We start from the raw sequence: 16688 nt of genomic DNA, 5'->3' as shown, positions 1-16688 counted from the left end.
ATTATAAGAAAAAAAAAAGGCTCTGGTCTAATGTCAACTTGACAGTTATATTGTAAACAGCTGTTTCTTGCGGCTTCTTTTGCGGTTTTTAATCCAGAAAATTAAAAATATAGTTACTATAGTAAACTATTTTCTAATAAGTTTAATTTCATTACGGAAACTGCACAATCACTGTATATGTCTGAATCCGAAACTATACCGATCATTGATGATGCGAAAGGCGAAGCGAACCCGAAGAAAAGAATTCGTCATAGAAAGAAAAACTTATACGAAAACATTTTGAAACAAATGGAGTTCTACTTTAGCGATGCAAATTTAAGTAAAGACAGGTTTTTAGGAGACCTGGTCAAAAATGATCCGTACGTGCCGATTGCTGAATTTTTAAAGTTTAACAAAATCAAATCTCTAACTCAAGATGTAAACGATATTGTTAAGGCAATGAAACATTCCACCTTCCTAGAGTTATCAGAAGATAAAACCAAGGTACGTGGAATACACTGATGGCTTCTTAAATGTTATATTAAATATATTTGACACTGTAGTATCCAGTAAATTATTATCTAATATTGTTGTAGGTGAAGAGGAAACTCCCTATGATGCCGTATGATGCGGATTTAAGGACTGTTTATGTGGAATCTATACCAGAGACAGCGAGCAGAGAGTGGCTAGAAAGAGTTTTCTCAGACTTTGGTCATGTTGCCTACATTTCATTGCCCAAGTTCAAAAATTCCCAGAGAATTAAGGTATTTTATTTTTTAACCTGTGACTTGTCTCTTAAGTAAATTAAAAGGGAGCCACTCCGCAGCTGGTGCCTGCTGCCAAAAATATCAATAATGGGAACCGGCGGTGAGTATACTGCTAGCAGCCTAGATATAAAACAATGGCTGCCAACAACTGGTGAAAATGCGTAAAACGCTAGGTTCCAGTGCCGGTAAACAATTTTTAAAAAGAGATATAACCTCAAATATACGACTTTTTAACCGACTTCCAAAGGTAGAGGTTATATCATGTTCTGCTGTAGATATTTTAGTTTTTTGTGATGCATTTTGATCAAATGATACCAAAAGGTAAATTTTGCACCACAGTATGCCACAGTTCCAAAGGCATTGAACAGAATTCGGACTCCTTATACAACAAATACATGTTTGAGAGTTTCAGCGCAAATGTACTTATATAATTTATATCTGTATAGTATCTAACATAATTTATGTTAGATACTATCAGATACTATACAAATCACATCAATCATCACCATCATCACTACTATTAAAATATGCATCCTCACATTATGACCTTATTATTGGTACTTTTCATAGTCCTTGCTCAACTCAAGGCTGATGTTTTTGATCATTATTCTGTCATTTGAGGCACTCCCAAATTAAAATGCCCGGTTAACTTATAAAATGTTCTTTTTGTTAAAGGGCTTTGCATTTATAGAGTTTGAGAAACCTCAAGATGCCCATAAATGCATAGCAGCGTTTACTGAAATGGGTTGTAAACTTCCTACTTGCATGCCTCCAGAAGAGCTTTCATCTATAAAACTATTCTCTGTAGAAGAACCTGAAGAGACCAATGAGACAAAAGAAGAGTATGAACCACCTAAAAAGAAGACCAAAAAAGCTAAAGATAAGAAGAAACATTTAGATTTAAAACCAGATCAAGAGGGCGATACAGAAAAGAAGTCAGATACACCAACTGTAAGGAATTGAATTCAATTCTCTTGGTTTTCAAATATTAAATTACTTTTCTCACTAGACTAACCTAATTTTGAAATGTGATAACTCAGTTGTTACTTACATCAAGATTAAACACTAACAATGGAAGCTGATAGTTCTATATTGTTTTTGTTTCAGGAGGAGAATAAATCAATAATTTCTGCTGAGGTAATAATTTTACTGTTATTTCTGAAAGCCGATAAATATAAATGGAATACTTGTTCACATATTAGAAATAACTCTCATTATGAACCTCAATATTGAAAACTTACCATTTGTATTAACCTGTTGTGTTTTCAGGGAGATAAGACAACAGACATAGAGTCTAAAGATGAGCTTACAAGTCACGATGAAGGCAAAAAAGATGATGATACTCCACGAAAAAAGAAACAAAAGAAAAGGTCAAAAGATAAAAGCAAAAGTAGTTTAGTTAAAGGTGAAGCTCCTAAGGGAGCACTGTGGGGCTTGCAAGTACTGCCAAAATCAGAGTGGAAGTCATTAAGAAATAAATATTTGAATTTACAAAGGAAGTACATGAAAGAAATGAAAACTAATCTCTATAACAAGAGACATGCCTACTCTGGCATTCCCACTGTTGCTTCAGCAAATGATCCAGCCGAACCGGGTAATTTTTTAAATTATTTTATTTAAAAAACAAAAGTCAAAACGACTCTGTAATGTTCGGGCCACACTAACGAGAAACGCCGTTAATTATCGCGTTAATTCTAAAACATGTTATAGCATTATCGCCTTTACATGCCACTAATTAAAGGCGATAATGCTATAACATGTTTTAGAATTAACGCGATAATTAACGGCGTTTCTCGTTAGTGTGGCCCGAACATAAAAGACAAGGGGATTATAACAACAAACAGATGTTTTATGTGACTAAACAATATTTTTTATTAATAATAATAATTGTATTGTGTCTCCTTTCAGAAGAAAATACCCAGGAGGTAGATAAAGAAAAAGATCAATTACAAAAAATACCTGGTGTATTTGTCAAAGAAATTCTATCTGAACCATGCATAGATGTGAGAAGCACTAAAAGAATGGTATGTGTGAATGTTGGATGTGATGATCATAAAAAAAATAAAATTGGAAATTAAGCAACCACATTTTTATATTTTTCAGATTAAAAGCAACACTCACGCTTTACATGTGGAGGTGAAAGAAGGACAGAGCGAATTATTTATTCGTTTCGATTCTGCGGAGGCTGCTGAAGAGGCAAGTTCATTCATAATTTATAATTACTTTTAAATAACAGAGGGCAGCACTTTCGAGTTTTTGCCAGATGTTTATGCTGCTACCGCATTATTCTATACTCATTGCTAGATACAATACAATAGAGCTTGATATTAATTTATACTACAATTAATCTCGACCCATGAGCCCTTAGGAATAGGGCACTGTGTAGCGGATGGATGCGCCGCCGCGGACCTACTCCAGGAGTTTGCGCGGGAAGTAACCTTAAATTTAACCATGTAACATATTGTTACATGTCATGTCACATGCAAATAGATCCTCTATAATTGAATTTCCCGTTGGAACTTCGATAAATGCCTTTTTCGATTTTTTAACCGACTTCAAAAAAAGGAGGTTATTTAATTTCTTAATATCATAATATATGAAACTTACAGGGAATCTAAATTTGAGAAATAATTTAAAATCGTTTCTGTGTATCTAGATCAAAATTACTCCCTACAACGTCACAACCTCTTTACAATATTTGTATCTAAGATTAAAATAATGTAATACATAAAAATTTTAATTCTCGTGTCAGTGTTTGTGCGCGAACTCCTCCAAAACGGCTCAACCGATTTTAATTAAATTTTGATGTACTTAGTCTACATTCGTTAGGCCTGAGAATAGGTTTTTATCTACTTTTATATTGATACTAGAAAATATAATGATATACATATGGCAAAACAACGTTTGCCGAGTTGGCTAGTAATATTATTATACTATTTACATTCCAGTACACTGCCAAGTCGAACTGCGCGCGGGTGCTCTCCGGCCCCGAGGAGCAGGAGCAGTGGCAGCGCGCGATCGAGGCACAGACCAGCGCACGCCGCAACCGCCGTGCGCACGCACACGCGTACCCCCCGCACCCCGCATCCCCGCAACCCACACACACACATATACGCTTCGACGAGTGATGCATGTACTGCCAGGTGTTTACATACACACATATACGCTCAACGAGTGATGCGTGTATTGTCAGGTGTTTGTTTAAAAACTTTGTTGTTAGCAAATTTAATGTGTAGTTTTTTTAATACATAATATTATAATATTAAAATCTTCCGCCACTCATTAATGAAAATGTTTTGTCCTTATCTATCACGGAGATAGTATACAGGTGTATCAAAACTAAGTGATAAATGATAATATTTTAGAGCGTGTATGTGTCCCAGTTCAATGTGAAAGTAGCAACGATGAAATGAAGGAGCAAATTTTTTTTGTGATTTGTATGGGAAATCGCCCCAGCTTAAAAAATAAGCTTTCAGCGCTGCTACTTTCACAATAAACTCATGCACGGCCTAAAGAATTATCACTTTGTTACACACACACACCCTATAGCTAATTACTAGTTAGTGGTGACTATAATACTTTAAAATGCATACTAATTTACTTTTACTTTTTAGTATACATTTCAACTACTACTATGTATAATGTAATATTCGTAGTCAGACTTTAAATATTTTTTTAAAAGAATAGCGTGCAAATAATAGACTATATTAGTTTGTATAAACGCAAATCTATTATTAATAAATAAAACCTTTACATTGAATGTAACATCTGTTTTTTACACCTATTTGAAAGTTTGTAAGGTTTATATTATGTAAAATGGTTTTCTTTTTTATGAATTCAATTAAAAGAAAGTAATTAAAAAGGAAATTTATTAGCAATAACTGCAACATCGAAATTCAGTCTTAAACACCTACACTTATAGCTTAGGCCTTAGGCACAGGCACATAACTTATAAAAAAGAAAAGTAAGTATACCTACTATAAAAGTACATTAGTTAAAATACACTTCTATACAATTTCCTATTTATATACATTATACAATACAAAATAAAATTACTTAATCACATTCAGTACTAATGATTTATCGGTTCAGATAGTCAATTGATGCTTGTAAGTATACAAAGGAAATACAGACCTAAGTAATAATAATAAATTACAAGATGTCGAAACTAAATCTATTGATAAAAAAAGACAAATCTTATGTGTTATGGCACTGAAATAGTATTTCATTTTCTTCTGTATGATAAAATTGATAAGAAAGTTATGAAATTAATTGCAATTTCTAAAAATTATGGTATAGTTACAGAAATACAGTAAAGTACAGTACCTAAATTATATCAAGCACAACCAAAAATGTTTCCATAATGCCTTTGCCTTTTAAGTACTTACTTACAAAAAAGTAAATTAATATTATAAAGTGTCACATACCTCATCTAGCAGTTTTGTTGCTGCTTTATATTGAACGAAAGAGACAAAATATGCACTTAAGCTATATGACACTTAAACACTTACCTCCATTAGACGAGTACGTTGGACTTATTAGACCCTTTGAAATGACAGCTATTTTTGTGCATATTTGAAGCGGAATCAGCGCCCCCAATGCGGGGGGCATTGGGGGCGCTGATTCCGCTTCAAATAGGTACAAAAAACAGTTAGGTACCATTATTATCATATTAAGTCCAGCGCGCAGCGTACTTATATAATGGAGGTCAGTGCACTTAAACAATTATTGTAAAATTGTTATTTTTTAATAGTATAATACAATTAAAATTAAGTCATTTTTGTTTAACAGCAATTCCAAAATTTAGGAGTAAACACAGTTAGCTGCTATCCATTAAGCATCACAAACCTTACAGCTGCCCTAAATTAATAAGTTTATAAAATAGTAATACTTAGAATTATTAGTACATGTATAAAAAAGTACCTGCAATATTTCCTTACGTAAATAAGCTCAAATAGTATGGCAATAATGATAATTATTATAAATTTAGTTGGGAAGACGCTATGGAAGGTATAATGATTAAAACAACTTTTTGTATACAAGTATCCACAAAATTTTAGGATACTTGACCAGTTGATTAAATATATTGCAAAGCTTAGGTCAAAGAAGTTTAATAGTATTCTGCGTAATATAATTTCTGTCATAAAAATAATTAAAATGTTAGTTTTATTATCACATTATTAAGTAATTATGTTATAGTAACATGTAGTTATTATAAGTACCTAAATAATTATTATGTACACAAGAGGTAGATAACTTCTATTGCTTACATCTACGACGTTTCCATATTTCTATGCACTGTGACAGGTGCTATGACACTATTTTTACCACAAGGTAGCACGGTCACTGATAAATCGGTAGGAATATTGTGTCTATGTTTAACTTTAGTAGGAACAGGAAAACTGACGTCGGATTTTGTATCGTCCGATAGTATCGTGGGATCATTCACAGAGAAGCCTGTAGCTTCGGAGTCCTCGTGAGGAGTCATCGTCGAGTATCCGTGGTCAGAGCCTCCAGCTGTATGAGACCTTCGGTACCCTGTGACCACCCTGTATGGAGATATTGGTGCCTCGATCTCCATCACCGGCAGCAGCTTGTCTTGGCCGTTCTGGTCGGGCATATCGTCCGATGACATGTAACTCAGTTGAACATCAATATCTTGCCAAGTCTCGGCTGGACCGTCGACGTACAAGTTGTGACAGCTAGCGGTCGTAGTATTTTGTCTGTAGCAGTATATCGCGACAGCTATTACCAAGCTGATCGTAACGATACACCCCGCTATTGGTCCAATCGCAGAGTAACTTGCGAAAGCGTCTCTGTTGACCTGGCCAAAAGTACCCTCGCCGTAAGGAGTCACGGCACCGAGGACACCGTTGAAACAAGTCGATTGAGAAGTACAAAACGGCGCAGCTAGCGGCGTGCGGCCGTCTGCGTCCACCTGACACCACTCGCAAGCCAACACGCCTAAGCAACTAGAATGGGTCAAGTAGTTTTCACATTGAAAGTCGAAACAGGGCTTCAAATTTTCAGCGTAGTTGTGGAAGTAGTGTGATTTGTGATTATTTTTCTCTGGCAACATGCCACACAACGGTATGTCCTGGCTCATGTTCGATTTGTTGGCGTTAGGACACTCGTACCATTCAGAGCTACATTCGCAGGGACACTCGCACTCCGTTTGCTCCATGCGGTTGCAGTTGAGGCAGAGTCGATCGAACATGCTGCAGGGACAAAAAGGTCCGATACTTCCTAAGCTACATCTTGAATTCACGAGTCCAATGAAAGAGTTAGTTCCAGGTATAGCAGTTATGTGATAGTGGACACAATGGTCGCCTGACACTATATTTGACAAAACATTCGGCAGGGACATGTTAAATTCGTAGTATCTTTGTATAGTTTTATCAAAAAAGTTACTGCACATCTTCTTGGTGACGAAACCTTTGTGATTTAACATATCGATAGCTATCATTGACTCCTTATGTGTAATGTGCTGCTGCTCTATTGGCCCTGAGCTATTTGGGTCCATCAAACCTGGGTGTGAAACCAAGTAACCTCTGTTGTCCATTATAAAACATTTTATATAAACCAATGAACATTGCGGCATATTTTCTATGAGTAGCTTGTATAGAAAACCCATAGTGACATCCATCGATACAACCATGGGAGGATAAATTGGGCTTTGAAGAGCATAGGAAATAGATATAATATAGCCTGCACCGCCCACATCGAGAGTGGGTGGTGTGAGAATAATTTTGTCTGGATTTTCCATGGCATTTGTATACCATGGTCTTCTAACAGGCTCATAGTCATATTCTAACACAGTGCCTGGAAACATCACAAGGACACCGCTTTCTGTTGCTGCATATCTCCTCACCACATAGTTAGAAAGTGGTCCATGAAGGTGTTGCCTTTTGTAAAAGGATAAAATGGAATTAAGGAAACCAACATCTTGTTGTATTTCATTCTTTAAGCCAGGGTTGGAGAGCAGTCCATGAGCGACGCTCTTGATATATGCCAAATAATTTTGGATGTATGCCAAAGCTTCCTGTCCGTCTGCCATGTCATAGAGGTAAGCAAATGGCGACTGAAAACTTGAAGGACTTAAATACACTGTTCCTTGGTCAATAGTTGAGATTTGCTTAAAATGCCTACATAATTTCCCAGTCTTTGGTGGGAATAAGTCTAGTCTATGAAACAGTATATCTTTGCTGCTTCTTGAAAAATATATGTTAGACATGTTCATTTTACTGTCGTTTTTATATTCTGTTACGAGACATACAATATAATATGTATGAACCCACTTCCATTCATATAAAATGTTAGTAAAATTATTAATATCAAATTTTATGTTACCTGAAGATTTTTGGAGCATCTTTTGTTTCAACTTTCCAACAAACTTGTGGGGCTCAATTGACTCCAAGTGTGTGAATTTAATTTTCTCTGATGTTGACTCTGGTCTCGGAAAATGTGAATGCATCAGTATTTTTCCCGAGAAATCCATAACAAATGTTCTTTTATCACCGTCTCTGCCTTTGAAATAAATGATATCCTCTGCTAAATCAGACCAGTACAAATCCAGGCCAAATATACCACTGGAGATGGGGTATACCAAGGATATAATATAGTCTCTCTCTGTTGCTTCCCAAATTGGTCCCTCTACTAGTGTCTTGCTTTCATAGTTAGTGGGCATTAGGGACAAAAATGCTGATGCAACCTGACCAATTACTCCACTGTTGTTTATATGCAACTTCATAACTGAATGCTCCTTGGAATGGTTGTGCCACTTGTCGAAGGACAAAATTCCTAATGACTTGTTTTTATTGTCGTCAGTTTCATAAAACAGCCCAATTGCTAGCTTCACTGTTGCATTATTTTCCATGTGCGGGAACACTTTGAGCCAATTGTCATCCTTTAAAATCTTTGTATCAGTGAGATAAATAAACAATTTATTGGCAGGCAATTGTTGTTCGTTTAATAAATTTTTCATCTCTTTATTTATTGTCGCAGGTGGCAATAGGGAATCAGCAACTTCGAGTGTTGTCAAATATTCTCTTAACAGGAGTTTGTTAGTGTCTGTTGCATTGGCAAACTTTGACATTCCATCGATACTGCAGGTGTCTTCAAACTTCATAAAATTGCTAGCATTTGCTACCTTAACAGTGAACATATCTGTGCTTTGCAATGCAAAAACAGTCTCCTTGACAACATTAATGATATGCTGTAATGTTTCGGAATGAACAAAGTTGTCTACTATGAAAACAACATATTTTGGGTCAGGGTGCACTATTTTATGGTACAAATACCTGAGGTTTGTGTGCGGCATGGCGGTGCAGTCTTTGTCGGTGGCATAATCCAAGTGGGAGAGGAAATATTGTCTCTTCACTTTTAAGTCCTTAAATCTACCAAATAAACTAGATGGTTCAATCAAAGAAATGTCTAGAATGTTCGAATTTTTTATAAGCACTGTTTTTCGTATTGAATTAAACGGGCAGGGATGTGTGAAGGATGGAGTATTGGTGTGTTTGAAAGTATCATTCATTTCCATCAGTATGTTTGTCGCTGACGACACTTTATAGCTGAGCTTATCAACGATACTCGTTAAAACATCTTGGTCGGCGTTAGACGAGCGATTTATTTTGTAAGTAGTCCGTATTTCTAAATGGGATGTATATTCACTTCCGAGCTCCTTGATGACCATTTCATTAAACCTGCTCGCTAAAGTCTCTGAAAGGTTTCTTATCCGTGTTTTTAAATCACATCGGCTGCTATTCTTTCCGCAGTTGATGTCGTTTGAAAGTAAAGACGAGAATAAACTCGCTTTGATGAAAAACAAAAATATAAGCTTCATATTGTAAACAAGCTATTGACGAAGCTTAAATTGTAGCCGATTCACGACTTTTGTCACAACTTTTGCACTCGTACATTTCAGTAATTCTTTCTGAACTCACACATGAAATAAGACAATCAATTCACATACGAAATTAGTGAATTACGGAAAGTTTGATAACAAATTCACCACTCCATGATTATATTATTAATCAGTTTGACAGATTTATTTTTTAAAACTTCTTCTTCATCTTGCATTTTTGAAAATACATGCAATGGCCAATATGACGTCATCACACTTCTTTCTGGTAAATAATAATATTAAAATTGGGAAGTGTTTGTTTGTTTGTTTGTTTGAACTACTGGTCCGATTGGAAAAATTATTTCAGTGTTAGATAGCCCATTTATCAAGGAAGGCTAAAGGGTATATTTTATCGCGCTAAGACTAATAGAAAGCGAAGAAATAGAGGAAAGTGTGGAAAAAACGTGTGGGTTGTCGTTGGGTACGTTTTTAAAAAATATTATTCAGAGTACATATTCAAAGATCATTTTCCGATTTAGGGATCCACTTGTGAACACCAATATATTCAAAAATATACTAAAATAATACAGAATAATAACTTATATACATAAGTAAGTATATTATATTTTTTTACGATTGACTATTGTTTTCATGTTTCTTCTGCTGCTTTCTTGTATGGCTACTAATTGTAATCTGTTCAATGGTGTCGTATAATGTTGAGTCTCTTGTTTCAGGTGTTATGAAGAACAACGCGCTAGCAGTGATGGCAAGGAACGCGTAAATAAATGCACCGAGTACTGGTGATACGAGATCCTGAAAAAGTTGTAAGGTAAGTTAATGAGTGTCTGATGGCAAATTTGGATGGTAAATCGTTAAAAAATATTCTTGATCATTGCATTTTTTATATAATTTGCATGTTTAAGACACGGAATCAGCCGCTATAAGGAAAAAAAAGGATCAAATTAATGTTTTATTCCAATTACCCCGGTATTGCTAGAGTCAATTTATTTTCTCACTTTTTGCCATCAGATTCTGGTAGACCTATTTAAGTACAACATTTTTTCTTTAAAATAGTCATGGTCCATGGAAGATGGATGACACACAAAACAATTCTCACTCTGTGAGGGAAAGAATCTGAGAGAGAAAGATGCTTTATACGAGAATTCGTTGGTCAGCGCTTCAGGGCCCGATCTAGCCATTTAGCCGCTCCGGGCAAAGATCATTTTCACCGCCCTTTACATATACAGGAAACATATTGGTTGGGAGAAAATAGGAGGAATATTTAAGTAAAATACTCAAAATATATTTCCACTACCAAACTTAAGGTAGGTTAGCTGGTAAAATTATCAAACTTAAGTGGTGGATGGCTAGGTTGGAAGATAGGAATAAGTCAATTTCGGCGCCCCTCATTTTTGCCGCTCTGGGCAAATGCCCGGCTCGCCCCCCCTTAGATCGGGCCCTGCAGCGCTTGCGTATAGACTGAGAATTTTATAGACTGGCTATTTTCCATATTTTGCCTTTTTAAAACAAAAAAAAAAATACCAAAGCAGGCGTTAACGGTGCCAGCATGGTACCGCCACACGATGCCAGGGTACAGATCCCGATGCACGAACCACGTACACTCGTCGGGAACAGCTCCACAGTGTATACCACAGACCCAGTGTAGATAGCTGACACTATGAGCTTCCCTATTAGGAACAATGTTATTTTTATCCATCTAAAACCTGCAAAGACAATCAAAATAACTATTGTAACTGCTAAGCTTCAAGGGCGTCGCCAAGGGGGGGCAGGGAGGGGCAGTTGCCCCGCCCCCTAGAGATGCTAAAAAAGTTGCTAAATATAATGCAAACAACGACCACTATAATATTAAAATCTGGTAATAAATGTAAGGCAAGTGAAAAGCTTCATGTGCTGTCGATTTTACCTACAATTCATAGCTACTTTTCTCATTTATAGAGAATCAGAAAAGTATGAATTGTTGTAGGTAAAGTTAACTTCCCCCCCCCCCCCCCTGCGCCAGAGGCGACGCCCTTGCTAAGCTTTTGATGTTATCGACTGTACATAAATACGCGTCATGCTCCTACAAGATGTAGTTTAGAGTGACGGTAAAAATTTGCCATGATCAGCTGCTCTGAGATATTAGAAGTTGCTAAGCTTTAAGAAAAACAAAGTGTCCCAAAATTTAAAAATTACATGGTTATACTGCCGCACTCAGAGTGGAACATTAATTACTTAAATGTAATTAATTCAAAATTTTGACATAAGCCCCATACATTATCTGTCAAACTCTCCATTTAATTGAAGGTTAATCGTAATTAAATGTCTCTGAGTACGGCGGATAGACTTATAGTTAGGTATAGTCTATCAGGAAAGTCATGACAGGCGGGAATTTTTTTAAGTGAAATAAAAAATAAGAGAACTTTATTAATTCGAGATAAAATTAGTTTTAATTATTCGTAGGCAAGGTGACAATATTTAAAATGTAATAAGCGTTCTCTGTGAAAATACAAAGAAAAAAATACACCTTTTAAGAGCTCACCTGACTCTAAAAATCAAACATCGTCCTTCTCTCTTCACACTCACGCCCGTCTTTCATATGCCAGGTGAAAAAGGACGGCGCGGAATCATCGCCGAGTTAGTTTTACTTGAATAAAAGACGAACTATAATGATTATGAAAAAAGTGTTTTGAGCAAATTTAGGTTTTATCAATACCTTTTTAGATATTAAAAAATATTAAAGAAAAGACAGCAAACTTCGAAGATCCAAGCAAAAATGTGTCTAAAACAAGGTTTTTTGTAAAAAAGAAACTATTGAGCATTTTTTGAGTAATCGTGTTTTCGTCTTGAGCATTTAATCTTTATGGACTGAAGTTACTTGTGTCAGAAAATCAGTTTTCTAGACCTTATAGATTTTGAGATCTAGGTTAATGTATGTAGTCAAGTTAGGGTCATATGGGCTCTTAAGCGTGATTACGTTTAGAAAATTTTCCCGCCTGTCATGACTTTCTTGACTTGACTACGTTTTACAGTAGTTTGTAAACCATCTAAGGATGTTTTTAAATAACGTTATTTATATATTTTAGACTTTGTACTTACTTGGAGGAACAAATGCAATGGCAATGCAGTTTATACCGCACAGCAAAAATCCACACTGAAGAGGTTTTCGTCTTCCAATTTTGTTCATCAAGTAAATAGAGATCAGCTCACCAGGGAAGGATGCGAGTGCTGTCATCAAGAAAGTGGTATATTTATCACCCGGTAGGAATACTGAGTTGACCAGCATGCTGTAGTATATAAAGCTCACTGCCAGTCTCCATACCACCCCAGCCACGAGCCTTTTCATGATCTCCTTTGAACGTATGACCTCCCGAAATCCCTCAGAGGTTACGTTGTTGTTCAAACCGAATACATTTTTGAGATTTTCTTCGCTTATCCTATCGATTACTTGCGGTTCTATCCCTAAGTTATTCATTTTAACCATCCGCTTCAACGATTCCTTGGCCTCCTTGATTCTGCCGTTTAGTATCTGCCATCGCGGGCTCTCGTTGAGGAAGAAGATGTTGAACGTGAAGAGGATTGGAGGAGAGCATATAATATACAAGATGTTCTTCCAATTGGAGACGAACATGGCTATGCAGGCTAGCACCGCTTCTCCCATGTAGATGGCGTAAGCGAAGAGTACACCAGCTACTATTCTAGTCTTCTTGCTGCTGTTCTCTGACACTGAAAGAGGCACTCACTTAGCATTGGTTGGGCCAGTCGACGATAGATCCATGAATCGCATCAGGACTTTATTCCTTGGCTATTGCCAAGGAATAAAGTCCTGCGATTGCCATCCAGTGTACAATTAGACCTTATTAGGTCTAATTGTACACTGGATATGTCGTCGACTGTACATTAGATATCTGATAAGGGCTTCAATAGGATATTACTTATTACTGTAGCCGCGGTATATGCGCCAGTGGTAATAGCGCCCTCCAAAAACTCCAGCACAATGTACACATTGTAAGATGTAGCCAGGACCTTGAAGTTCCCTATCAAACATCCCAAGGTGCATACTATCAATGTGGGTTTGCGGCCAAATCTGAAAAATTACATTTAAGGTTTTAATATAGCGATTATCAGCCTTGTTGCCTACAGGATAAAGCTTTACCTGAAGTATTACCTGTCACACATCCATCCCGATGCTAACATGGAGATGATCATGCCGATCCCATGTGCTGTACCCACAAAGCTCACCTTCCACGGCTCACAAGCGAGATTCAACTACGGAAGAAAAATATGAATAAAACTTATTTCTCCAAGCAGCTCCCAATACTGGTTTAATTTATACGCAAGAGTTATATTTTTTGCTTAGTGTACGCGCAGTACACAGAGCCCTTTAATCCTCCTCCATAATCGTGGACAAAAGAGGTGCAGATCATCCTTCGGACGATCTGCACTTCTTATGACTGCCTGCACTGTCCTTTAGAAACAAAGTTTTTGTTGCTCCAAATCAAGATCGGCAAGCAAAGTAGCCACGTCTGGTCCACTATTACGTTTGTAGTCTACTTCTACAATTAAGTTTTCTCACCTCAGCTACAATAGTATCATTATTCTCGTACACCCAATCACTACACTTTTCGGTTGTGTTCACAAAACTGTCGTTAGTGCAGATAGAGCTTAGTGAAGTGTGCTTGATCAGGGGCCGGTAGCATCTGTCGATATCCGGATTAGGCCACCAAGTTGGAGAGAGTACTGGCTCTTTGGAATCACATTCGGGAACACGACACCTAAAACGAAATATAAAAAAAAAACTATTCTAACATCTTTCTCTAGTCTCTACTATCGTTTATTTAACGGAAAAATTAGAAAAATATACAACAAAGGTAGAGTCTATACTGTGCTGTGTTGTTGATCAATAAATATCTCTTTCATAAAGATCTAAGCTAAGTTATGACTAGGTTATGGCTTATGATAGTTCAAACCTTACCGATAGTTCACATCTCCCGCTACAAAAACAAAATTTACACTGATCATGGACACGAAAATCGCTGGTACACACGCAAGAAAGTACTGCCATGCTTGATACCTGCCAGGCCTCTCCAAAATCTGCGATATATCATTATATTCGTCTTTCTCCTTAATGTGCGCTCTACACATCGCTTTAAACAACGACGGCCCACTCATTTATCCTATTGCAAACTATACTAGTTTGTAATATGTATGTTTGTTACAGTTCAATTCGTTCGTTGGACAAATAAATAGGGTTAATTGATGATACGAGAGTACGGCAACCCAATGACCAGGCATTTTTAACCGACTACCAAAAAGGAGGAGGTTATATTATGTTCGTCTGTTTATATATATTTTTTTGAACAAATTACTGGTTGCAAGACGTGTTCCAAGAGTTTTGTGAGTGCTAAAAACATAGTTTGCTAATAGAAATTATATCTGGTGGCATGGCAGTGCCCCCGCCAAGTCGAGCAAAAAAGCGGCACGGCCGAACCATCCTTTTCTCGAATCAATTCAGAATTTTCAGTTGCTAAGCAAGCATTGTATAAACACGGTATATTTAAAATTCCATTTAATTTAAACCAGTAGTTTAAGAACTGTAACTTGCTAAAGTTTCTTAATTTTGTCACTGACTGACCGATCACCAAAAATCTAAGGCACTTCTAGCAGACATAGAAGCTTCAAATTTAGAATATAATTAGTATTTAGTGTCTAAATCAAGGAAAAATTCAAATATTTCAAAATTTCTGTCCAATTTTCTAGATACACTAACTGCGTAAATAACTTTGTAATCCCATATAAAAGTATAGGATTACATTTGCGGTTTATGAATTATTGTACCCGTACCATCAATATCTCCGGTTTATCGTCAGTAGAGAGATATCTAGCTAGCGTTTAGTGTCTTAATTAAGGGAAAACCTAATAAACATTTCATAATGATTGTCCAGTTTTCTTCTTCTTTCCCTAACTTTGTGAATAAGTTTGTAATCCCATATACGTGTATGAATCATGGTAGTTGTACCGGTACCATCGATATTTCCGTACGTATATTCGAAGGAGTAGGTAATAGTTGTAGATAGGTATCTATATATATAAAGCACTAGCTTTTGCCCGCGGCTTCGCTCGCGTGGAATTCAAAAATAGCGGAAAATACGAATATTCTTGTAAACTCCTTTGGAAACCTGACGTTTTTCCAAGACCAAAAGTAGCCTATGTTACTTTTTATCCTTTCAACTAAGTTTAGGTCAAAAATCAAGTCAATTGGTTGCTTCGCTAGGCCGTGAAGGAAGGACAATCAAACAAACAAACAAACACACTTTCGCATTTATAATAATATTATTAATTAGTATAGATATTGGATAGTCATGAAATGCATGTAGTTATAGTAATACTGTATACATAATGATTATGTTATTATTAATTGCTAGTTTTATTTGTTACTTATAAAAATCGTTATTGATATATTTTATACTTAGTAAAAGGTACTAAAAAGGAGCAAAGTAGGACTCTACAAAAAGAAGTGAGATCCCATCAAAAACATCCTGTAAAAAAACCAAGTCTCGCAATTCAGTTTTTATACCGTAAAATTTTATGAGATCCATGCAATACCAAGTCGGCTAATTTATTCACTCCCTACCTAGGGGACCTTCTGTCTCAAGTTATTACGTACCTAAGTTTTTATTATATCAATATTAAAAATCTTTTACGTTTAAAATAAATATATCGACTTGGACATCGCATGAAAACACAATGTATCTTACAATTTATACATAATTATTATATTATAATAGATTGTTTAGTTTATTGCGCTCCATGCGATTGATGCAGGCCCGTTGTGCTGGGTGATACTGTATAATGTTGTACTAAACAATCTAATCATGCGATGTCCAATTTGATCTATTTATTTAAAACGTAAAAGATTTTTATATTGATATGATAATAACTTAGGTACGTAATAACTTGAGACATAAGGTACCCTAGGTAGGGACTGAATAAATTAGCCGACTTGGTATTGCATGGATCTCATAAATTTTTACGGTATAAAAACTGAGTTGCGAGACTTGGTTTTTTTACAGGATGTTTTTGATGGGATTTTTAGCACT

The 16688-nt window shown here is 36.1% G+C and overlaps 3 protein-coding genes across 3 annotated transcripts; 1 reads left to right on the top strand and 2 right to left on the bottom strand.

Annotated features, from left to right (window-relative positions):
* The first annotated feature begins 69 nt into the window (after positions 1 to 69).
* On the top strand, positions 70 to 4118 carry LOC121739868 (la-related protein 7). The gene is made up of 8 exons (XM_042132459.1): positions 70 to 483; positions 576 to 743; positions 1422 to 1697; positions 1854 to 1883; positions 2016 to 2340; positions 2655 to 2770; positions 2850 to 2942; positions 3695 to 4118. The coding sequence occupies exons 1-8, from the start codon at positions 178 to 180 to the stop codon at positions 3872 to 3874; spliced, it is 1494 nt and encodes a 497-aa protein (XP_041988393.1). The 5' UTR covers positions 70 to 177; the 3' UTR covers positions 3875 to 4118.
* Positions 4119 to 5402: 1284 nt separating this feature from the next.
* LOC121739740 (VWFA and cache domain-containing protein CG16868) lies at positions 5403 to 9743 on the bottom strand. The gene has a single exon (XM_042132289.1). It carries the CDS (start codon positions 9589 to 9591, stop codon positions 6019 to 6021), a length of 3573 nt encoding a protein of 1190 aa, XP_041988223.1. The 5' UTR covers positions 9592 to 9743; the 3' UTR covers positions 5403 to 6018.
* A 478-nt stretch (positions 9744 to 10221) lies between these two features.
* Positions 10222 to 14737, bottom strand: LOC121739707 (organic cation transporter protein-like). Its single transcript, XM_042132242.1, has 7 exons — positions 14564 to 14737; positions 14165 to 14363; positions 13757 to 13857; positions 13524 to 13675; positions 12688 to 13314; positions 11134 to 11315; positions 10222 to 10404 (listed from the first exon to the last, which is right to left on the bottom strand). The coding sequence occupies exons 1-7, from the start codon at positions 14731 to 14733 to the stop codon at positions 10222 to 10224; spliced, it is 1614 nt and encodes a 537-aa protein (XP_041988176.1). The 5' UTR covers positions 14734 to 14737.
* Positions 14738 to 16688: the final 1951 nt, after the last annotated feature.

This window comes from Aricia agestis, chromosome 2 (assembly GCF_905147365.1).
Source record: "Aricia agestis chromosome 2, ilAriAges1.1, whole genome shotgun sequence".
NCBI classification, from domain to species: domain Eukaryota; kingdom Metazoa; phylum Arthropoda; class Insecta; order Lepidoptera; family Lycaenidae; genus Aricia; species Aricia agestis.
This window is presented reverse-complemented; position numbering and strand designations above follow the sequence as displayed.

Coding starts and splice junctions, on each gene's coding strand:
- LOC121739868 (XM_042132459.1), top strand. CDS start 178: ATGTCTGAATCCGAAACTATACCGATCATTGATGATGCGAAAGGCGAA. Junction 484..575: donor TATCAGAAGATAAAACCAAG/GTACGTGGAATA, acceptor ATATTGTTGTAG/GTGAAGAGGAAACTCCCTAT. Junction 2,341..2,654: donor AAATGATCCAGCCGAACCGG/GTAATTTTTTAA, acceptor GTCTCCTTTCAG/AAGAAAATACCCAGGAGGTA.
- LOC121739740 (XM_042132289.1), bottom strand. CDS start 9,591: ATGAAGCTTATATTTTTGTTTTTCATCAAAGCGAGTTTATTCTCGTCT.
- LOC121739707 (XM_042132242.1), bottom strand. CDS start 14,733: ATGTGTAGAGCGCACATTAAGGAGAAAGACGAATATAATGATATATCG. Junction 13,858..14,164: donor ATGATACTATTGTAGCTGAG/GTGAGAAAACTT, acceptor TTTCTTCCGTAG/TTGAATCTCGCTTGTGAGCC. Junction 13,676..13,756: donor TCGGGATGGATGTGTGACAG/GTAATACTTCAG, acceptor GTAATTTTTCAG/ATTTGGCCGCAAACCCACAT.